General features: G+C 46.3%; 1 protein-coding gene across 2 annotated transcripts in view; it reads left to right on the top strand.

Moving 5' to 3' along the window:
* LOC139371292 (breast cancer anti-estrogen resistance protein 1-like) overlaps positions 1 to 23,854 on the top strand; it is a 124,446-nt gene that overhangs the window by 33,755 nt on the left and 66,837 nt on the right. Inside the window, exon 1 of one of the 2 annotated variants that reach the window (XM_071111594.1) lies at positions 4,795 to 4,958. The exons of the other annotated variant lie outside the window; for it this stretch is intronic. Within the exon in view, the coding sequence (XP_070967695.1) occupies positions 4,926 to 4,958 (33 nt within the window). The 5' untranslated portion in view covers positions 4,795 to 4,925. Of the gene's footprint in view, positions 1 to 4,794; positions 4,959 to 23,854 lie in introns of those variants that run through there. 2 annotated transcript variants of the gene reach the window in all.

Below are 23,854 nucleotides of genomic sequence, written 5' to 3'. Positions count from 1 at the left end.
TGAGACGGGGTTGTCACCAACACTGTGTTGTATTCATTAGGTATGTTGTTGCTAATTTTCAAAGATGCATTATGATACATTACAAGCTCAAAATATTTTTCAACAAAAATGACAAGTTTGACAATAGCCATGGCCATTTTCTGCTGTAGGCTGCTCTGACAGCTGATGTTTAAAGTTAGAGAGGGAGATATAAGTCTCTAACGTCAGTGATTTTTGCAATTCGTTCCAGTCATTAGCAGCAGAGAACTGGAAGGAAAGGCGGCCAAAGTAGGAGTTGGCTTTGTCCCCCCCACTTCTAAAACCAAACCAAAGTTGCTCCCCTGGTTCTATCTGTGACATTGGCGCAGCTTGCTAGTTAGCTAAAATTAGCTATCAACAGCAGTCACAAGCCAAACATTGCTTAAAAAAAGCAACTGCCACCTTGTGGTGTGGAGTATTTTTAAAGAGGCTGATCGACATACGATCTGCGCTATGTGATCAACAGAAAGTTGGTGTGTCTGAGGCTTAAAATCAGAATCTGCAGACTGCTTTAATGCGTCCTTTAAATGTATTCAAATAATTGTACAACCCAAATGCTAGAAACGGTTATTAATATGGAACATAGTGACTAGATATTTTTTTGTAAACAGTGATGCTACAACATCGTTATACCATAATGTGCTGCATCTCCCACCCTCCTCTCCCCCCTCCTTCCTCACCTCCATCCCTTCTTGCCTCCCTCCCTTCTCATCCCTCCCTCCCTCCGCCCCAGAGCAGTGCTAATTGGAGGAGGCTGAGATGCATTATCAGAGGGCCTGCGCTCCCTAAAGTGCTGATTGGACGTGTTTACTTGACCTGCTTTCTGGCTGACCGCCGTCACTGTTTGTTTTACCAGAGAGAAAACACTGCTACATTTAACTATATTTTACTCTGTTAAAACCTACAGAGTCCCACAACAGCAGTAGGTGTTTTCAGGCATACTTTATGCTCTGACGGCAGTGTGATTAGTGGAGCTAGCTGTAGGTGTTCTGAGGCAGCTCTGTTGGGTCCAGTGAGACAACCTGTGCTATGTGTTGTGTAGAGAGGATGAAGAATGAGCAGTGGGTTAGAGGACATAGCCCATGTATAATCATTGTGGCGTGTTGCGTGTGACCTGTGCTGATGGATCGCCACAGAAGAATGCGGAGCGCCACATCGATTGTCTTATCAGCAGAACTGGACAGACCGGTCTGTCTCAAAGGGTCCTTCAGGGCTGGTAGTCATAGTAACCTCTCTCTCTGACCCCGAGGCCTGTGTCAGCAGAAGCAGCAATGTGCTAGTCTCTCTCTCTGTTTAGTGTGTGTGTGTCAGTCAGTGGTGGTCGGTGCTGTTTACTATTAGGGAGGACAATTTTTTTAATGAGAATGGCCTTATTTCAATTACAGCATATTGGATGACTGTAATTCATATTCCATTCACCCAGCTCAATGTAACATCGATAGGTTTAGTTTACTACATAATACTTGAATTTGCCCAGGTCGAGAGTACTCAACGTGACAGACAGTGACACATTCAATACTGCCTTGCACACTTTTGCCTGCATCTAGCTGATCTGGGGTGTAATGATTAATTCAAACATCTGCAAAACTGAATGTACAAAATAGGGTAGGTCCATCCCCGTTTCGTTTTGTTATAATTCAGTATTCTGTGATGTATATAAAGTGTAATATTGGGATACAAACTCAAAATGTAATACATTTCAACTCTATACCTGAGATGGTACAGGTGTCTTCTGTTTTTTAAGCCCATAACCACGTGTATGAGGTGTATGCTTTTGTTTCACAGTAGATTTGTTCAAGACTACCAATAATCACTCTGTGTGACCCTGATTTAGCCTACTGCAGTAAAAGGTTAAGAAACATTTTGCAACAGAATCGCAGACTGATCACCCGCACACACAGTTCACTTTCATAGCAGCCGTATACAGCATCATCACTTTGCTCGTTGTATAACTCCTTCTAGCATCTACGCATTTTCCTCCTCTCACCTTTTCCATTCACTTGTAGACTTCAGTGCACAGCACAACAGCTGTCTGTGGCAGACAAAAAAAAACTATCCAAGCCAAACCTTTATACCATAACCACTAACTGCTACACAGCCTATATCGTTGTCATCATATTAGCTAATGTCATAGTCAACATAGCTACTAGAACTAATGCGTTAGTAAACCCACAATCCAATCCATGTGTACAATCAACCAGTACAGTGTACAGCAAGCAGTTTAGAGGATACACTGCTGGGCCCCGGTGGAAAAACATTTAATAAAGCTTACCTTGACTTGGAAGAGTTGCGGTGTTGGATAGCCTTACCCAGCTAGTTAACATAAATAGCCTTCCTCTCTGAGTCAGGTTGTTGAGTAGGCTACATTAGCTAGCTAAGTAATTGAAAGGTAAACTAAGAATAATAAATAAATACAATTAAATATAGCTCTCTCTCTCTGCTGCTTCTTTTTAATTTTGGAAGAAATTAATTTGTTCAAAACTGTTAAAGTATTGTCTTTCTCTCTCTTTGAGTCAACTACTCACCACATGTAATGCACTGCAGTGCTAGCTAGCTGTAGCTTATGCTTTCAGTACTAGATTCATTCTCTGATCCTTTGATTGGATGAACAGGTCAGTTCATGCTGCAAGTGCTCTGATAGGTTGGAGGTCATCCTCTGGAAGTTGTCATAATTACTGTGTAAGTCTATGGAAGGGGGTCAGAACCATGAGCCTCCTAGGTTTTGTATTGAAGTCAATGTACCAAGAGGAGGACGGAAGCTAGCTGTCCTACTGCTACACCAACCATGGTGCTACCCTACAGAGTGCTGTTGAGGCTACTGAGGACCTTATTTGCAAAACAGTGTTTTAATCAGTTATTTGGTGACATCAAATCAAATCAAAGTTTCTTTGCCACGTGCGCCAAATACAACAGGTATATACAGTGAAATGCTTACTTACAGGCTCTAACCAATGTGAATATATTTAGTATAGTTTCATCGAAAAAGGATAACTTTTTTAATGTTTCACTATTTTTATTTTTATGGAGGATGGTCCTCCCCTTTCTCCTCTAAGGAACATCCACTGTGTGGGTGCAGAAACGTGTGGGTGCAGAAACGTAATGCAAGTGTGTGTATGCACTCATGTGTGCTACATATTATAGCAGAGGAGATTTGATGAACATGGGGTAGGCACTAGGCAGCCTGGCATTGACTGCTTTACACTTGGAGACAATTACACAGAGTGTAAAATGTAATAGTATGGTGTTTAGAACCTGTGGTTCTCCGGTAGTCATGTTAGTGTTAGGTGTTATGCCTTTCCACAGGAGATGATTCTCCCTCCCTCTCCCCCTTCTCTCTCCCCTCCTGCTTTCCCCTCCTGTCCCCTCCCTCCTGTCCCCTCCCTCTCCCCTCTCCCCCTCCTGCTTTCCCCTCCTGTCCCCTTCCTCCTGTCCCCTCCCTCTCCCCTCCTGCTTTCCCCTCCTGTCCCCTCCCACCTGTCCCCTCCCTGTCCCCTCCCTCTCCCCTCCTATCCCCTCCCTCCTGTCCCCTCCCTCTCCCCTCCTGCTTTCCCCTCCTGTCCGCTACCTCTCCCCCTTCTCTGCTTTCCCCTCCTGTCCGCTACCTCTCCCCCTCCAGTCCTCGGGTGACATTACCTGCCCTCTTTCCTGACACAGAGGATGCATACAGGGTGACACATGGTGATGAGTAATGGCTTCCCAGGGCCCATAAAGCCACCAACAGGACTGTGGGGCTCAGCAAGGGGGGGGTCAGTTACCTGGGTCATGTGATAAGCTGATATAGGCTGTGGTCTCTTTGAGGTGCCTGTCCCTAGGAGTGCCATGGGAGATGGGCTGGCTGTGTGTGGGGGCGTAATAATAGGGTGCCGAGGTGGAGCACTGACTGCTATTGTTCCTCAGACAGTTCAAACAGTCTTTTGTGCTGTTTGCTTGACGCATGGACACCTGAAACATTACCAGATATCTATTAGTTTGTTCCCATAATGCACACTTAAATACCTTCTCACCTGTCTAGTTCACTATGCTACATTAGCCAAAGCTTTCTAACAGTGACACTAACACTTTTTGGCAGTTGTTCTCTAAACCTGGAAAAGGTATTTAGGCCAGGTTGTGTCTGTGTTGGTTCAAAGGGCCTTGTTGCTTTGAAGTAATGAAAGACAAAGAGATAAAACAGAGCAGATCAGAGGTGGCTAGGCCAGCTGTGTCAACAGCAGGTTGTTTCATCAGCCCTTATCTCCCAGCACTCTACTGTACTGTTACCTCTCTCAGCAAGAGTCACCAGGGGCTTCCCCTCCCCAACACCTTATCACCGCAGCCACAGGAAGACCTTAGAGACTGTTTGGGAGAGGTTAACAATACATTTTACACACTCAATGATAGCATGTTACTACAGGGTGGAATATTTCCAGGCACATTTGCATGTTGACGTTTATTGTCTTGAGTCTTGTCTTGGAGGCAGAACTGAGAGATTTGACCTTAGACAAACCAGCTGCAAAGTCAAAATTTGCTATATTGTAAAAATTCATGACAACTAAAATGTGTTTTTCAGTCTTCATTTAAGGTTAGGCAATAGGGTTAGCAGTGTGGTTAAGGTTAGATATAAGGTTAGGGTTAGGTTTAAAATCAGATTTGATGACTTTGTGGCTGCGACAGCTAGTGACCACTCTGCAGAGCTGCCACCAGAACAAGATTCATAACGATGAAATATGAACAGGACTTGACAGGTTAGGAAGTTAGGTCCTGACACACGCTCACACTCACGCTTATGCTCGCTGACACTGGGATGTTGGTGCTTCACTGCTTTCCCAAACAGAATTAGCATGAAATGAAGATGGGCATGTTTGTGTCGCTCGCTTCCCTGACTTATTATTGTCATCTCATCACTTCCTCCTTCCCAGGTGTTCTGTAGAATGTTTGACTGCCTGCAGGGGGCATCATCAGAGGTAGGTACAGTACTGCATGGTGTGATCAGTACTGACTATTGACGGGTTGATGAATATACAACTGACCCTTGAACCTGTTATAGAAATGAGCCAGGGCCTGATGTAACACAGGACTAACCAGAGAGATTACTTTTTGGAGCGTGGAGCAGTTTGGTTAACCAGTTTGATTGGTGTTCTAGCTAAACGTCAATGATGTGTGCACTGTGCATGAATGTGGGTTCTCTACTGTGTGTTTACAGTGATGATTAATTGCTAAGTGTACCACTGCCTCCAGACATCCACTGACCTCCCAACTAGCAATTCTAGGGAGAGAGAACGATTTTGTAATGTTACCCGTAATGTTCCTGTAATGGTTGAGTGTCCAGTTTTCCGTTAGTTATGGGAACATTATATCTATGCTAGCAAAAATCTTCTGAGAACCTTTTTAGCATGTTTTGGCGTTTTCCCTTCATTTCAAACAAAACATACCCAGAACGTGCTTACCATGTTCTCAGAATATCCCATATTAATGTTCTAGACACGTTTCATGGGATACTGCAAGAACATACATGTGTCCAGTTTTCTGTGGGTTAAGAGAATATTTCATCAACATCCCACCAAACATACACAGAACATGGTTGCCATGTTCTCAGAACATACGATCTTAAAGTTCTGGGTAAGATGTATTTGACATTAAGGGGATGGTCTCTTGGAGACATCCTTGTACATCACAGGAACATTCCTCTAAAAATTGTATTTAATGACCTAATGAGACTCTTAAGGGAACGTTCTCTAAAGTTGGGGGAACATTTGTTGTTAGCTGGGCTGGTGCCTCTTCTCGAGCTGAAACTGTGTAGAGGCTGCTATTCTTTTCTGTGTTGCTTCCCTTTTGCTCTCATCTCCATCCCTTCCATCCATCCTATCGCTCCCTCTATCTTTTAATCAATCTCCCCTACACTCTAGTCACTACTCATTTCAACTCTCCTTGTTCTTATCCTTCCTCTTCCCACTCTCCTCTTTTCTCTTTCTCTCTCTTTTTCTCTCGGAGCAATACTTGGTTGTGTGGCAGTGCTGTGCGCCCCGTCAGCTCTCTAATGGCGGCTCCCACTGTGCAGGGCTCTATTTCAGCCATGGCCTCTAAATGAAGCTCCAATTGCCAGCTCATCAGCCAGGGCGTTCTTCATTCCTTAAGCAGATCTGATCTAGGGCTGATTAAACACTGCTAATTTCTTCTCACGCTGTCTCCAAGCGGCTGTGCAAATAACAATGTGATGGGATTAAAACAGCCTTAGGAGAGGGAGGGTACAACACAACAGCATTAGAAGAGGGAGGGTACAACTCAACAGCATTAGAAGAGGGAGGGTACAACTCAACAGCATTAGGAGAGGGAGGGTACAACACAACAGCATTAGGAGAGGGAGGGTACAACACAACAGCATTAGGAGAGGGAGGGTACAACACAACAGCTTTTGGAGAGGGAGGGTACAACACAACAGCATTAGGAGTGGGAGGGTACAACACAACAGCATTAGGAGAGGGAGGGTACAACACAACAGCATTAGGAGAGGGAGGGTACAACACAACAGCATTAGGAGAGGGAGGGTACAACACAACAGCTTTAGGAGAGGGAGGGTACAACACAACAGCATTAGGAGAGGGAGGGTACAACACAACAGTATTAGGAGAGGGAGGGTACAACACAACAGCATTAAGAGAGGGAGGGTACAACACAACAACATTAGGAGAGGAAGGGTACAACACAACAGCATTAGGAGATGGAGGGTACAACAGCATTAGGAGAGGGAGGGTACAACACAACAGCATTAGGAGAGGGAGGGTACAACACAACAGCTTTAGGAGAGGGAGGGTACAACACAACAGCTTTAGGAGAGGGAGGGTACAACACAACACTATTAGGAGAGGGAGGGTACAACACAACAGCATTAGGAATGGGAGGGTACAACACAACACTATTAGGAGAGGGAGGGTACAACACAACAGCATTAGGAGAGGGAGGGTACAACACAACACTATTAGGAGAGGGAGGGTACAACACAACAGCATTAGGAGAGGGAGGGTACAACACAACAGTATTAGGAGAGGGAGGGTACAACAGCATTAGGAGAGGGAGGGTACAACACAACACTATGAGGAGAGGGAGGGTACAACACAACAGTATTAGGAGAGGGAGGGTACAACAGCATTAGGAGAGGGAGGGTAAAACAGCATTGCATTAGGAGAGGGAGGGTACAACACAACACTATTAGGAGAGGGAGGGTACAACACAACACTATTAGGAGAGGGAGGGTACAGCACAACAGCATTAGGAGAGGGAGGGTACAACACAACAGCATTAGGAGAGGGAGGGTACAACACAACAGCATTAGGAGAGGGAGGGTACAACACAACAACATTAGGAGAGGGAGGGTACAACACAACACTATTAGGAGAGGGAGGGTACAACACAACAACATTAGGAGAGGGAGGGTACAACACAAGAACATTAGGAGAGGGAGGGTACAACACAACAGCATTAGGAGAGGGAGGGTACAACACAACAGCATTAGGAGAGGAAGGGTACAACACAACAGCATTAGGAGAGGGAGGGTACAACACAACAGCATTAAGAGAGGGAGGGTACAACACAACAGCATTAGGAGAGGGAGGGTACAACACAACAGCATTAGGAGAGGGAGGGTACAACACAACAGCTTTGGGAGAGGGAGGGTACAACACAACAGTATTAGGAGAGGGAGGGTACAACACAACAGCTTTAGGAGAGGGAGGGTACAACACAACAGCTTTAGGAGAGGGAGGGTACAACACAACAGCATTACGAGAGGGAGGGTACAACACAACACAATTAGGAGAGGGAGGGTACAACACAACACTATTAGGAGAGGGAGGGTACAACACAACTGCATTAAGAGAGGGAGGGTACAACACAACTGCATTAGGAGAGGGAGGGTACAACACAACAGTATTAGGAGAGGGAGGGTACAACAGCATTAGGAGAGGGAGGGTACTACAGCATTAGTAGAGGGAGGGTACTACAGCGTTAGTAGAGGGAGGGTACTACAACATTAGCAGAGGGAGGGTACAACAGCATTAGTAGAGGGAGGGTACTACAGCATTAGTACTACAGAATTAGTAGGGAGGGTACTACAGCAGATTTAGTACAACAGCATTAGCAGGAGGGTACTACAACACAGCATTAGCAGAGGGAGGGTACAACAGCATTAGCAGAGGGAGGGTACAACAGCATTAGCAGAGGGAGGGTACTACAGCATTAGTAGACTACAGCATTAGGAGAGGGAGGGTACTACAGCATTAGTAGAGGGAGGGTACTACAGGGAGGGTACAACAGCATTAGCAGAGGGAGGGTACTACAGCATTAGTAGAGGGAGGGTACTACAGCATTAGTAGAGCGAGGGTACAACAGCATTAGCAGAGGGAGGGTACAACATCATTAGCAGAGGGAGGGTACTTCAGCATTAGTAGAGGGAGGGTACTACAGCATTAGTAGAGGGAGGGTTCTACAGCATTAGCAGAGGGAGGGTACAACAGCATTAGCAGAGGGAGGGTACTACAGCATTAGGAGAGGGAGGGTACTACAGCATTAGTAGAGGGAGGGTACTACAGCATTAGCTGAGGGAGGGTACTACAGCATTAGTAGAGGGAGGGTACTACAGCATTAGCAGAGGGAGGGTACAACAGCATTAGTAGAGGGAGGGTACTACAGCATTAGGAGAGGGAGGGTACTACAGCATTAGTAGAGGGAGGGTACTACAGCATTAGCAGAGAGAGGGTACAACAGCATTAGTAGAGGGAGGGTACTACAGCATTAGTAGAGGGAGGGTACTACAACATTAGTAGAGGGAGGGTACAACAGCATTAGTAGAGGGAGGGTACAACAGCATTAGGAGAGGGAGGGTACTACAACATTAGTAGAGTGAGGGTACTACAACATTAGTAGAGGGAGGGTAGAACAGCATTAGTAGAGGGAGGGTACTACAGCATTAGTAGAGGGAGGGTACTACAGCATTAGTAGAGGGAGGGTACTACAGCGTTAGTAGAGGGAGGGTACTACAGCATTAGTAGAGGGAGGGTACTACAACATTAGTAGAGGGAGGGTACTACAGCGTTAGTAGTGGGAGGGTACTACAACATTAGTAGAGGGAGGGTACTACAGCATTAGTAGAGGGAGGGTACTACAGCATTAGTAGAGGGAGGGTACTACAACATTAGTAAAGGGAGGGTACTACAGCATTAGTAGAGGGAGGGTACTACAGCATTAGTAGAGGGAGGGTACTACAGCATTAGTAGAGGGAGGGTACTACAGCGTTAGTAGAGGGAGGGTACTACAGCATTAGTATAGGGAGGGTACTACAGCATTAGTAGAGGGAGGGTACTACAGCGTTAGTAGAGGGAGGGTACTACAGCATTAGTAGAGGGAGGGTACTACAGCATTAGTAGAGGGAGGGTACTACAGCATTAGCAGAGGAAGGGTACTACAGCATTAGTAGAGGGAGGGTACTACAACATTAGTAGAGGGAGGGTACTACAGCGTTAGTAGAGGGAGGGTACTACAACATTAGTAGAGGGAGGGTACTACAACATTAGTAGAGGGAGGGTACTACAGCATTAGTAGAGGGAGGGTACTACAACATTAGTAGAGGGAGGGTACTACAGCATTAGTAGAGGGAGGGTACTACAGCATTAGTAGAGGGAGGGTACTACAACATTAGCAGAGCGAGGGTAGAACAGCATTAGTAGAAGGAGGGTACTACAGCATTAGTAGAGGGAGGGTACTACAGCATTAGTAGAGGGAGGGTACTACAGCATTAGTAGAGGGAGGGTACTACAGCGTTAGTAGAGGGAGGGTACTACAGCATTAGTAGAGGGAGGGTACTACAGCGTTAGTAGAGGGAGGGTACTACAACATTAGTAGAGGGAGGGTACTACAGCATTAGTAGAGGGAGGGTACTACAGCATTAGTAGAGGGAGGGTACTACAGCGTTAGTAGAGGGAGGTTACTACAGCGTTAGCAGAGGGAGGTTACTACAGCATTAGTAGAGGGAGGGTACTACAGCATTAGTAGAGGGAGGGTACTACAGCATTAGTAGAGGGAGGGTACTACAGCGTTAGTAGAGGGAGGGTACTACAGCATTAGTAGAGGGAGGGTACTACAACATTAGTAGAGGGAGGGTACTACAGCGTTAGTAGTGGGAGGGTACTACAACATTAGTAGAGGGAGGGTACTACAGCATTAGTAGAGGGAGGGTACTACAGCATTAGTAGAGGGAGGGTACTACAACATTAGTAAAGGGAGGGTACTACAGCATTAGTAGAGGGAGGGTACTACAGCATTAGTAGAGGGAGGGTACTACAGCGTTAGTAGAGGGAGGGTACTACAGCATTAGTATAGGGAGGGTACTACAGCATTAGTAGAGGGAGGGTACTACAGCGTTAGTTACTACAGCATTAGTAGAGGAGGGTACTACAGCATTAGTAGAGGGAGGGTACTACAGCATTAGCAGAGGAAGGGTACTACAGCATTAGTAGAGGGAGGGTACTACAACATTAGTAGAGGGAGGGTACTACAGCATTAGGAGAGGGAGGGTACTACAGCATTAGTAGAGGGAGGGTACTACAACATTAGTAGACAACATTAGTAGGGGAGGGTACTACAGCATTAGTAGAGGGAGGGTACTACAACATTAGTAGAGGGAGGGTACTACAGCATTAGTAGAGGGAGGGTACTACAGCATTAGTAGAGGGAGGGTACTACAACATTAGCAGAGCGAGGGTAGAACAGCATTAGTAGAAGGAGGGTACTACAGCATTAGTAGAGGGAGGGTACTACAGCATTAGTAGAGGGAGGGTACTACAGCGTTAGTAGAGGGAGGTTACTACAGCGTTAGTAGAGGGAGGGTACTACAGCATTAGTAGAGGGAGGGTACTACAGCATTAGTAGAGGGAGGGTACTACAGCATAAGTAGAGGGAGGGTACTACAGCATTAGTAGAGGGAGGGTACTACAACATTAGTAGAGGGAGGGTACTACAACATTAGTAGAGGGAGGGTACTACAGCATTAGTAGAGGGAGGGTACTACAGCGTTAGTAGAGGGAGGGTACTACAGCGTTAGTAGAGGGAGGGTACTACAACATTAGTAGAGGGAGGGTACTACAACATTAGTAGAGGGAGGGTACTACAACATTAGCAGAGGAAGGGTACTACAGCATTAGTAGAGGGAGGGTACTACAGCGTTAGAAGAGGGAGGGTACTACAACATTAGTAGAGGGAGGGTACTACAACATTAGCAGAGGAAGGGTACTACAGCATTAGTAGAGGGAGGGTACTACAGCGTTAGTAGAGGGAGGGTACTACAACATTAGTAGAGGGAGGGTACTACAACATTAGTAGAGGGAGGGTACTACAGCATTAGTAGAGGAAGGGTACTACAACATTAGTAGAGGGAGGGTACTACAGCATTAGTAGAGGGAGGGTACTACAGCATTAGTAGAGGGAGGGTACTACAGCATTAGTAGAGGGAGGGTACTACAGCATTAGTAGAGGGAGGGTACTACAGCATTAGCAGAGGAAGGGTACTACAGCATTAGTAGAGGGAGGGTACTACAACATTAGTAGAGGGAGGGTACTACAGCGTTAGTAGAGGGAGGGTACTACAACATTAGTAGAGGGAGGGTACTACAACATTAGTAGAGGGAGGGTACTACAGCATTAGTAGAGGGAGGGTACTACAACATTAGTAGAGGGAGGGTACTACAGCATTAGTAGAGGGAGGGTACTACAGCATTAGTAGAGGGAGGGTACTACAACATTAGCAGAGCGAGGGTAGAACAGCATTAGTAGAAGGAGGGTACTACAGCATTAGTAGAGGGAGGGTACTACAGCATTAGTAGAGGGAGGGTACTACAGCGTTAGTAGAGGGAGGTTACTACAGCGTTAGTAGAGGGAGGGTACTACAGCATTAGTAGAGGGAGGGTACTACAGCATTAGTAGAGGGAGGGTACTACAGCATAAGTAGAGGGAGGGTACTACAGCATTAGTAGAGGGAGGGTACTACAACATTAGTAGAGGGAGGGTACTACAACATTAGTAGAGGGAGGGTACTACAGCATTAGTAGAGGGAGGGTACTACAGCGTTAGTAGAGGGAGGGTACTACAGCGTTAGTAGAGGGAGGGTACTACAACATTAGTAGAGGGAGGGTACTACAACATTAGTAGAGGGAGGGTACTACAACATTAGCAGAGGAAGGGTACTACAGCATTAGTAGAGGGAGGGTACTACAGCGTTAGAAGAGGGAGGGTACTACAACATTAGTAGAGGGAGGGTACTACAACATTAGCAGAGGAAGGGTACTACAGCATTAGTAGAGGGAGGGTACTACAGCGTTAGTAGAGGGAGGGTACTACAACATTAGTAGAGGGAGGGTACTACAACATTAGTAGAGGGAGGGTACTACAGCATTAGTAGAGGGAGGGTACTACAACATTAGTAGAGGGAGGGTACTACAGCATTAGTAGAGGGAGGGTACTACAGCATTAGTAGAGGGAGGGTACTACAACATTAGCAGAGCGAGGGTAGAACAGCATTAGTAGAAGGAGGGTACTACAGCATTAGTAGAGGGAGGGTACTACAGCATTAGTAGAGGGAGGGTACTACAGCGTTAGTAGAGGGAGGTTACTACAGCGTTAGTAGAGGGAGGGTACTACAGCATTAGTAGAGGGAGGGTACTACAGCATTAGTAGAGGGAGGGTACTACAGCATAAGTAGAGGGAGGGTACTACAGCATTAGTAGAGGGAGGGTACTACAACATTAGTAGAGGGAGGGTACTACAACATTAGTAGAGGGAGGGTACTACAGCATTAGTAGAGGGAGGGTACTACAGCGTTAGTAGAGGGAGGGTACTACAGCGTTAGTAGAGGGAGGGTACTACAACATTAGTAGAGGGAGGGTACTACAACATTAGCAGAGGAAGGGTACTACAGCATTAGTAGAGGGAGGGTACTACAACATTAGTAGAGGGAGGGTACTACAACATTAGTAGAGGGAGGGTACTACAGCATTAGTAGAGGGAGGGTACTACAGCATTAGTAGAGGGAGGGTACTACAACATTAGCAGAGCGAGGGTAGAACAGCATTAGTAGAAGGAGGGTTCTACAGCATTAGTAGAGGGAGGGTACTACAGCATTAGTAGAGGGAGGGTACTACAGCATTAGTAGAGGGAGGGTACTACAGCATTAGTAGAGGGAGGGTACTACAGCATTAGTAGAGGGAGGGTACTACAGCATTAGTAGAGGGAGGGTACTACAGCATTAGTAGAGGGAGGGTACTACAGCATTAGTAGAGGGAGGGTACTACAGCATTAGTAGAGGGAGGGTACTACAGCATTAGTAGAGGGAGGGTACTACAGCATTAGTAGAGGGAGGGTACTACAACATTAGTAGAGCGAGGGTACTACAGCATTAGTAGAGGGAGGGTACTACAGCATTAGTAGAGGGAGGGTACTACAGCATTAGTAGAGGGAGGGTACTACAGCATTAGTAGAGGGAGGGTACTACAGCATACTACAGCATAGAGGGAGGGTACTACAGCATTAGTAGAGGGAGGGTACTACAGCATTAGTAGAGGGCGGGTACTACAGCGTTAGTAGAGGGAGGGTACTACAGCATTAGTAGAGGGAGGGTACTACAGCGTTAGTAGAGGGAGGGTACTACAGCGTTAGTAGAGGGAGGGTACTACAACATTAGTAGAGGGAGGGTACTACAACATTAGTAGAGGGAGGGTACTACAGCATTAGTAGAGGGAGGGTACTACAGCGTTAGTAGAGGGAGGGTACTACAGCATTAGTAGAGGGAGGGTACTACAGGTAGAGGGAGGGTACTACAGTAGTAGGGGAGGGTACTACAGCGTTAGTAGAGGGAGGGTACTACAACATTAGTAGAGGGAGGGTACTACAACATTAGTAGAGGGAGGGTACTACAACATTAGTAGAGGGAGGGTACTACAGCGTTAGTAGAGGGAGGGTACTACAACATTAGTAGATGGAGGGTACTACAGCATTAGTAGAGGGAGGGTACTACAACATTAGTAGAGGGAGGGTACTACAACATTAGTAGTACTACAGCGTTAGTAGAGGGAGGGTACTACAACATTAGTAGATGGAGGGTACTACAGCATTAGTAGAGGGAGGGTACTACAGCATTAGTAGATGGAGGGTACTACAGCATTAGCAGAGGGAGGGTACTACAACATTAGTAGAGGGAGGGTACTACAACATTAGTAGAGGGAGGGTACTACAACATTAGTAGAGGGAGGGTACTACAGCGTTAGTAGAGGGAGGGTACTACAACATTAGTAGAGGGAGGGTACTACAGCGTTAGTAGAGGGAGGGTACTACAGCGTTAGTAGAGGGAGGGTACTACAACATTAGTAGAGGGAGGGTACTACAACATTAGTAGAGGGAGGGTACTACAGCATTAGCAGAGGAAGGGTACTACAGCATTAGTAGAGGGAGGGTACTACAGCGTTAGAAGAGGGAGGGTACTACAACATTAGTAGAGGGAGGGTACTACAACATTAGCAGAGGAAGGGTACTACAGCATTAGTAGAGGGAGGGTACTACAGCGTTAGTAGAGGGAGGGTACTACAACATTAGTAGAGGGAGGGTACTACAACATTAGTAGAGGGAGGGTACTACAGCATTAGTAGAGGGAGGGTACTACAACATTAGTAGAGGGAGGGTACTACAGCATTAGTAGAGGGAGGGTACTACAGCATTAGTAGAGGGAGGGTACTACAACATTAGCAGAGCGAGGGTAGAACAGCATTAGTAGAAGGAGGGTACTACAGCATTAGTAGAGGGAGGGTACTACAGCATTAGTAGAGGGAGGGTACTACAGCGTTAGTAGAGGGAGGTTACTACAGCGTTAGTAGAGGGAGGGTACTACAGCATTAGTAGAGGGAGGGTACTACAGCATTAGTAGAGGGAGGGTACTACAGCATAAGTAGAGGGAGGGTACTACAGCATTAGTAGAGGGAGGGTACTACAACATTAGTAGAGGGAGGGTACTACAACATTAGTAGAGGGAGGGTACTACAGCATTAGTAGAGGGAGGGTACTACAGCGTTAGTAGAGGGAGGGTACTACAGCGTTAGTAGAGGGAGGGTACTACAACATTAGTAGAGGGAGGGTACTACAACATTAGCAGAGGAAGGGTACTACAGCATTAGTAGAGGGAGGGTACTACAACATTAGTAGAGGGAGGGTACTACAACATTAGTAGAGGGAGGGTACTACAGCATTAGTAGAGGGAGGGTACTACAGCATTAGTAGAGGGAGGGTACTACAACATTAGCAGAGCGAGGGTAGAACAGCATTAGTAGAGGGAGGGTTCTACAGCATTAGTAGAGGGAGGGTACTACAGCATTAGTAGAGGGAGGGTACTACAGCATTAGTAGAGGGAGGGTACTACAGCATTAGTAGAGGGAGGGTACTACAGCATTAGTAGAGGGAGGGTACTACAACATTAGTAGAGGGAGGGTACTACAACATTAGCAGAGGAAGGGTACTACAGCATTAGTAGAGGGAGGGTACTACAACATTAGTAGAGGGAGGGTACTACAACATTAGTAGAGGGAGGGTACTACAGCATTAGTAGAGGGAGGGTACTACAGCATTAGTAGAGGGAGGGTACTACAACATTAGCAGAGCGAGGGTAGAACAGCATTAGTAGAAGGAGGGTTCTACAGCATTAGTAGAGGGAGGGTACTACAGCATTAGTAGAGGGAGGGTACTACAGCATTAGTAGAGGGAGGGTACTACAGCATAAGTAGAGGGAGGGTACTACAGCATTAGTAGAGGGAGGGTACTACAGCATTAGTAGAGGGCGGGTACTACAGCGTTAGTAGAGGGAGGGTACTACAGCATTAGTAGAGGGAGGGTACTACAGCGTTAGTAGAGGGAGGGTACTACAGCGTTAGTAGAGGGAGGGTACTACAACATTAGTAGAGGGAGGGTACTACAACATTAGTAGAGGGAGGGTACTACAGCATTAGTAGAGGGAGGGTACTACAGCATTAGTAGAGGGAGGGTACTACAGCATAAGTAGAGGGAGGGTACTACAACATTAGTAGAGGGAGGGTACTACAACATTAGTAGAGGGAGGGTACTACAGCATTAGTAGAGGGAGGGTACTACAACATTAGTAGAGGGAGGGTACTACAACATTAGTAGAGGGAGGGTACTACAGCATTAGTAGAGGGAGGGTACTACAGCATTAGTAGAGGGAGGGTACTACAACATTAGCAGAGCGAGGGTAGAACAGCATTAGTAGAAGGAGGGTTCTACAGCATTAGTAGAGGGAGGGTACTACAGCATTAGTAGAGGGAGGGTACTACAGCATTAGTAGAGGGAGGGTACTACAGCATTAGTAGAGGGAGGGTACTACAGCATTAGTAGAGGGAGGGTACTACAGCATTAGTAGAGGGCGGGTACTACAGCGTTAGTAGAGGGAGGGTACTACAGCATTAGTAGAGGGAGGGTACTACAGCGTTAGTAGAGGGAGGGTACTACAGCATTAGTAGAGGGAGGGTACTACAACATTAGTAGAGGGAGGGTACTACAACATTAGTAGAGGGAGGGTACTACAGCATTAGTAGAGGGAGGGTACTACAGCATTAGTAGAGGGAGGGTACTACAGCGTTAGTAGAGGGAGGGTACTACAACATTAGTAGAGGGAGGGTACTACAACATTAGTAGAGTGAGGGTACTACAACATTAGTAGAGGGAGGGTACTACAGCGTTAGTAGAGGGAGGGTACTACAACATTAGTAGATGGAGGGTACTACAGCATTAGTAGAGGGAGGGTACTACAGCATTAGTAGAGGGAGGGTACTACAGCATTAGTAGAGGGAGGGTACTACAGCATAAGTAGAGGGAGGGTACTACAGCATTAGTAGAGGGAGGGTACTACAGCATTAGTAGAGGGCGGGTACTACAGCGTTAGTAGAGGGAGGGTACTACAGCATTAGTAGAGGGAGGGTACTACAGCGTTAGTAGAGGGAGGGTACTACAGCGTTAGTAGAGGGAGGGTACTACAACATTAGTAGAGGGAGGGTACTACAGCATTAGTAGAGGGAGGGTACTACAGCGTTAGTAGAGGGAGGGTACTACAGCGTTAGTAGAGGGAGGGTACTACAACATTAGTAGAGGGAGGGTACTACAACATTAGTAGAGTGAGGGTACTACAACATTAGTAGAGGGAGGGTACTACAGCGTTAGTAGAGGGAGGGTACTACAACATTAGTAGATGGAGGGTACTACAGCATTAGTAGAGGGAGGGTACTACAACATTAGTAGAGGGAGGGTACTACAACATTAGTAGAGGAAGGGTACTACAGCGTTAGTAGAGGGAGGGTACTACAACATTAGTAGATGGAGGGTACTACAGCATTAGTAGAGGGAGGGTACTACAGCATTAGTAGATGGAGGGTACTACAGCATTAGCAGAGGGAGGGTACTACAACATTAGTAGAGGGAGGGTACTACAACATTAGTAGAGGGAGGGTACTACAACATTAGTAGAGGGAGGGTACTACAGCGTTAGTAGAGGGAGGGTACTACAACATTAGTAGATGGAGGGTACTACAGCGTTAGTAGAGGGAGGGTACTACAGCGTTAGTAGAGGGAGGGTACTACAACATTAGTAGAGGGAGGGTACTACAACATTAGTAGAGGGAGGGTACTACAGCGTTAGTAGAGGGAGGTTACTACAGCGTTAGTAGAGGGAGGGTACTACAGCATTAGTAGAGGGAGGGTACTACAGCATTAGTAGAGGGAGGGTACTACAGCATAAGTAGAGGGAGGGTACTACAGCATTAGTAGAGGGAGGGTACTACAACATTAGTAGAGGGAGGGTACTACAACATTAGTAGAGGGAGGGTACTACAGCATTAGTAGAGGGAGGGTACTACAGCGTTAGTAGAGGGAGGGTACTACAGCGTTAGTAGAGGGAGGGTACTACAACATTAGTAGAGGGAGGGTACTACAACATTAGTAGAGGGAGGGTACTACAGCATTAGTAGAGGGAGGGTACTACAACATTAGTAGAGGGAGGGTACTACAACATTAGTAGAGGGAGGGTACTACAGCATTAGTAGAGGGAGGGTACTACAGCATTAGTAGAGGGAGGGTACTACAACATTAGCAGAGCGAGGGTAGAACAGCATTAGTAGAAGGAGGGTTCTACAGCATTAGTAGAGGGAGGGTACTACAGCATTAGTAGAGGGAGGGTACTACAGCATTAGTAGAGGGAGGGTACTACAGCATTAGTAGAGGGAGGGTACTACAGCATAAGTAGAGGGAGGGTACTACAACATTAGTAGAGGGAGGGTACTACAACATTAGCAGAGGAAGGGTACTACAGCATTAGTAGAGGGAGGGTACTACAACATTAGTAGAGGGAGGGTACTACAGCATTAGTAGAGGGAGGGTACTACAGCATTAGTAGAGGGAGGGTACTACAGCATTAGTAGAGGGAGGGTACTACAACATTAGCAGAGCGAGGGTAGAACAGCATTAGTAGAAGGAGGGTTCTACAGCATTAGTAGAGGGAGGGTACTACAGCATTAGTAGAGGGAGGGTACTACAGCATTAGTAGAGGGAGGGTACTACAGCATAAGTAGAGGGAGGGTACTACAGCATTAGTAGAGGGAGGGTACTACAGCATTAGTAGAGGGCGGGTACTACAGCGTTAGTAGAGGGAGGGTACTACAGCATTAGTAGAGGGAGGGTACTACAGCGTTAGTAGAGGGAGGGTACTACAGCGTTAGTAGAGGGAGGGTACTACAACATTAGTAGAGGGAGGGTACTACAACATTAGTAGAGGGAGGGTACTACAGCATTAGTAGAGGGAGGGTACTACAGCATTAGTAGAGGGAGGGTACTACAGCATAAGTAGAGGGAGGGTACTACAACATTAGTAGAGGGAGGGTACTACAACATTAGCAGAGGAAGGGTACTACAGCATTAGTAGAGGGAGGGTACTACAACATTAGTAGAGGGAGGGTACTACAACATTAGTAGAGGGAGGGTACTACAGCATTAGTAGAGGGAGGGTACTACAGCATTAGTAGAGGGAGGGTACTACAACATTAGCAGAGCGAGGGTAGAACAGCATTAGTAGAAGGAGGGTTCTACAGCATTAGTAGAGGGAGGGTACTACAGCATTAGTAGAGGGAGGGTACTACAGCATTAGTAGAGGGAGGGTACTACAGCATAAGTAGAGGGAGGGTACTACAGCATTAGTAGAGGGAGGGTACTACAGCATTAGTAGAGGGCGGGTACTACAGCGTTAGTAGAGGGAGGGTACTACAGCATTAGTAGAGGGAGGGTACTACAGCGTTAGTAGAGGGAGGGTACTACAGCGTTAGTAGAGGGAGGGTACTACAACATTAGTAGAGGGAGGGTACTACAACATTAGTAGAGGGAGGGTACTACAACATTAGTAGAGGGAGGGTACTACAGCATTAGTAGAGGGAGGGTACTACAGCGTTAGTAGAGGGAGGGTACTACAGCGTTAGTAGAGGGAGGGTACTACAACATTAGTAGAGGGAGGGTACTACAACATTAGTAGAGTGAGGGTACTACAACATTAGTAGAGGGAGGGTACTACAGCGTTAGTAGAGGGAGGGTACTACAACATTAGTAGATGGAGGGTACTACAGCATTAGTAGAGGGAGGGTACTACAACATTAGTAGAGGGAGGGTACTACAACATTAGTAGAGGAAGGGTACTACAGCGTTAGTAGAGGGAGGGTACTACAACATTAGTAGATGGAGGGTACTACAGCATTAGTAGAGGGAGGGTACTACAGCATTAGTAGATGGAGGGTACTACAGCATTAGCAGAGGGAGGGTACTACAGCGTTAGTAGAGGGAGGGTACTACAACATTAGTAGAGGGAGGGTACTACAACATTAGACAGCGTTAGTAGAGGGAGGGTACTACAACATTAGCATACTAGTAGAGGGAGGGTACTACAACATTAGTAGAGGGAGGGTACTACAGCTACAACATTAGTAGAGGGAGGGTACTACAACATTAGTTACTACAGCAGTAGAGGGAGGGTACTACAACATTAGTAGAGGGAGGGTACTACAACATTAGTAGAGTGAGGGTAGAGGGAGGGTACTACAACATTAGTAGAGGGAGGGTACTACAACATTAGTAGAGGGAGGGTACTACAGCATTAGCAGAGGGAGGGTACTACAACACATTAGTAGAGGGAGGGTACTACAACATTAGTAGAGGGAGGGTACTACAACATTAGGAGGGAGGGTACTACAGCATTAGTAGAGGGAGGGTACTACAGCATTAGTAGAGGGAGGGTACTACAACATTAGCAGAGGGAGGGTACTACAGCATTAGTAGAGGGAGGGTACTACAGGGAGGGTACTACAGCATTAGTAGAGGGAGGGTACTACAGCATTAGTAGAGGGAGGGTACTACAGCATTAGTAGAGGGAGGGTACTACAGCATTAGTAGAGGGAGGGTACTACAGCATTAGTAGAGGGAGGGTACTACAACATTAGTAGAGGGGAGGGTACTACAGCATTAGTAGAGGGAGGGTACTACAGCATTAGTAGAGGGAGGGTACTACAGCATTAGTAGAGGGAGGGTACTACAACAACATTAGTAGAGGGAGGGTACTACAGCATTAGTAGAGGGAGGGTACTACAACATTAGTAGATGGAGGGTTCTACAACATTAGTAGAGGGAGGGTACTACAGCATTAGTAGAGGGAGGGTACTACAGCATTAGTAGAGGGAGGGTACTACAACATTAGTAGAGGGAGGGTACTACAGCATTAGTAGAGGAAGGGTACTACAACATTAGCAGAGGGAGGGTACTACAACATTAGCAGAGGGAGGGTACTACAGCATTAGTAGAGGGAGGGTACTACAGCATTAGTAGAGGGAGGGTACTACAACATTAGTAGAGGAAGGGTACTACAACATTAGTAGAGGGAGGGTACTACAGCATTAGTAGAGGGAGGGTACTACAGCATTAGTAGAGGGAGGGTACTACAGCATTAGTAGAGGGAGGGTACTACAGCATTAGTAGAGGGAGGGTACTACAGCATTAGTAGAGGGAGGGTACTACAACATTAGTAGAGGGAGGGTACTACAGCATTAGTAGAGGGAGGGTACTACAACATTAGCAGAGGGAGGGTACTACAACATTAGTAGAGGAAGGGTACAACACAACAGTGACACTGCACAGGGGTTGCTTCATGGTCCACTATCAGCCTGTAATGTCCCTGTCCATCAGTCCTTCTTGTCCCTGTCATCATTTTGATTATAACTCTCTTCATATTCACTGAACTCCATGGTAATGGGCTGTAATACCACACTCTGTATTCTGTACACTACAGTCTGTTAGAGGCGTTCACAGGTTTTATAGCAATTTCCCAGGCTGCGTTGGTTCTGACCCCACCACCCAGAGATAATGACACCAGGATGTGCTCCTAATGTGGTTGTAGACAGTGCTCTTGCTGCCTTGGCTCTGGGGTTGGGATTGACTGTTGAAGCACCTCCTGCTGTCTGAAAGTGGAGCCTCCAAATTGTCCAATGAATTCCAGTGCCCCCCCAGTGTTTTTGCCTCTTGGAAGTGGAACACAGCCTAGCAATCTCATTTGCCATTCCAAATGTAGTGTGTATGATGTCATTCCTATTCCAGGGGGTGAGAGACAAGACAAGGAGATGAATGTGCATGGTGGCTTTGTCTAGAGGGTGACATCAAGGCATGGACGAATAGTTGGTTCCAGTGAAGTGGTGCCGTTGGCAGTGTGGCCACTACAGTATGTCTACTGTATGTGTTCACCAGCACTGTGAATAGTGTGTCTGTTTCCTTACAATTCATTTATGTGAGGTCTAAGAGCCCTTTCGCCTCCATGCTATCCAAGCCACTAATTAGTTTATTAGCCCGGCCTGTCTTTCAGTTTGACTGGCACAAGCGCCTATTCACCTAATAATCCCACAAGCAGGCAGGCAGGCTGAGTGTGTGAGTTAGTGTGTGAAGCAGGGAGCTGGTGTTTAAGTGTCTCTGTGGTGTTAGCGACACAGCAGGCATCAGAGAGCTGTGCTGATACTGATCTGCTCATTAGACAGCGTTATTCCCCATGCAGCTCTGACACACACCGCCTCCTCTTTCACAAAGCTCAGTGGAACGCACCGATCACAACGCCGGATCTGACTGACCCCTGACCTCGTCCGTGTCATAGACAGAGAGGGATAGTCAGTGGGGTGGGTCGTCAGATGATTTGTCCCCACTACAGCCGCCAGCCTACCTGGTCTTAAATCTTCTTGTTAAAACAGTGGTCCCTCCACCTCTTGTTTCTCACTAACACACATTCCAGGCCCTGATGAATGAGTGTCATGTTTCACTGGGCTGTAGTGGAGCCAGCGAACCTTAGAGGTTGTGGACCTCACAGGGGTAATGGATGGCCCTCAGGGTGATAGCCGCAAGGTGAACACGCCTGACCTTACACCACTTTGGCCTTGTAGGACAAACACAGGACAGAGACATTGACCACGTTTCACTCCTGTCACTTCACCAGATCACTAACATATCTAAGAGGGGCCAGTAGTGTCCTGGAAAATCAACGACTGGTTGGCACCATGTGCTAATTTGGTCGAAGGCTGTCCAATTACATAGATCTCTTTGGTTATACTGCAAGGACATTTGGATGTGATTATGTGATGCTTGTCTTATGTTTGCGGTATAAACAAATACAAACGTTATGGTGGCCACTGATTCCATGGTTACCTTGATTTGTGTAATCTCCAAGGGGGCAGTAGTGCGCTCTCATCCCCAGAGCCATATACAGTATACAGTACCTATGTATCTCTGTATACATTTCTCTTTGCTCAGCCCTGATATCTGTTGAATAGTTAGTTAACTTCTTGGTGACAGGAGGGCAGTATTGAGTAGCTTGGATGAATAAGGTGCCCAGAGTAAACTGCCTGCTACTCTGTCAAAGATGCTTATATATGCATATTATTAGTAGTATTGGATAGAAAACACTCTGAAGTTTCTAAAACTGTTTGAATAATGTCTGTGAGTATAACAGAACTCAAATGGCAGGCGGAAATCTGAGAAAAATCCAACCAGGAAGTGGGAAATCTGAGGCTTGTAGTTTTTTTAAACTCAGCCTGTAGATACAGTGGGATATTGGTTATGTTGCACTTCCTAAGGCTTCCACTAGATGTCAACAGTCTTTTGAACTTTGTTTGAGGATTCTACTGTGAAGGGGGCCGGATGAGAGAGGAATGAGTCAGGTGTCTGGCAGATTGCCACAGGCTCTGAGGCGCAGTCACGAGAGAGTTCGCTCTCGTTCCATTGCTTTTCTACAGACAATGGAATTCTCCGGTTGGAACATTATTGAACATTTATGATAAAAACATCCTAAAGATTGATTTTATACTTAGTTTGACAAGTTTCTACGGGCTGTAACGGAACTTTTTGAACTTTTCGTCCGACGTTCGGCGGGACCTGAACGCACTTTTGGATTTGTTTACCAAATGCCCTAACAAAATAAGCTATTTGGACATAAATGATGGACATTATCAAACAAAACAAACATTTATTGTGGAACTGCGATTCCTGGGAGTGCATTCTGATGAAGATCATCAAAGGTAAGTTAATATTTATAATGCTATTAATGACTAATGTTGACTACCCAATATGGCGGATATCTTTTTGGCTGCTTTGTTGTCTGAAAGCTGTACTCAGATTATTGCATGGTTTGCTTTTTCCGTAAAGTTCTTTTGAAATCTGACACAGCGGTTGCATTAAGGAGAAGTATATCTCTAATTCCATGTAT

The sequence above is a fragment of the Oncorhynchus clarkii genome, chromosome 2 (assembly GCF_045791955.1).
Source record: "Oncorhynchus clarkii lewisi isolate Uvic-CL-2024 chromosome 2, UVic_Ocla_1.0, whole genome shotgun sequence".
Taxonomy (NCBI): Eukaryota; Metazoa; Chordata; class Actinopteri; order Salmoniformes; family Salmonidae; genus Oncorhynchus; species Oncorhynchus clarkii.
The sequence above is the reverse complement of the archived record's forward strand: the minus strand, read 5'-3'. Positions and strand labels throughout refer to the sequence as shown.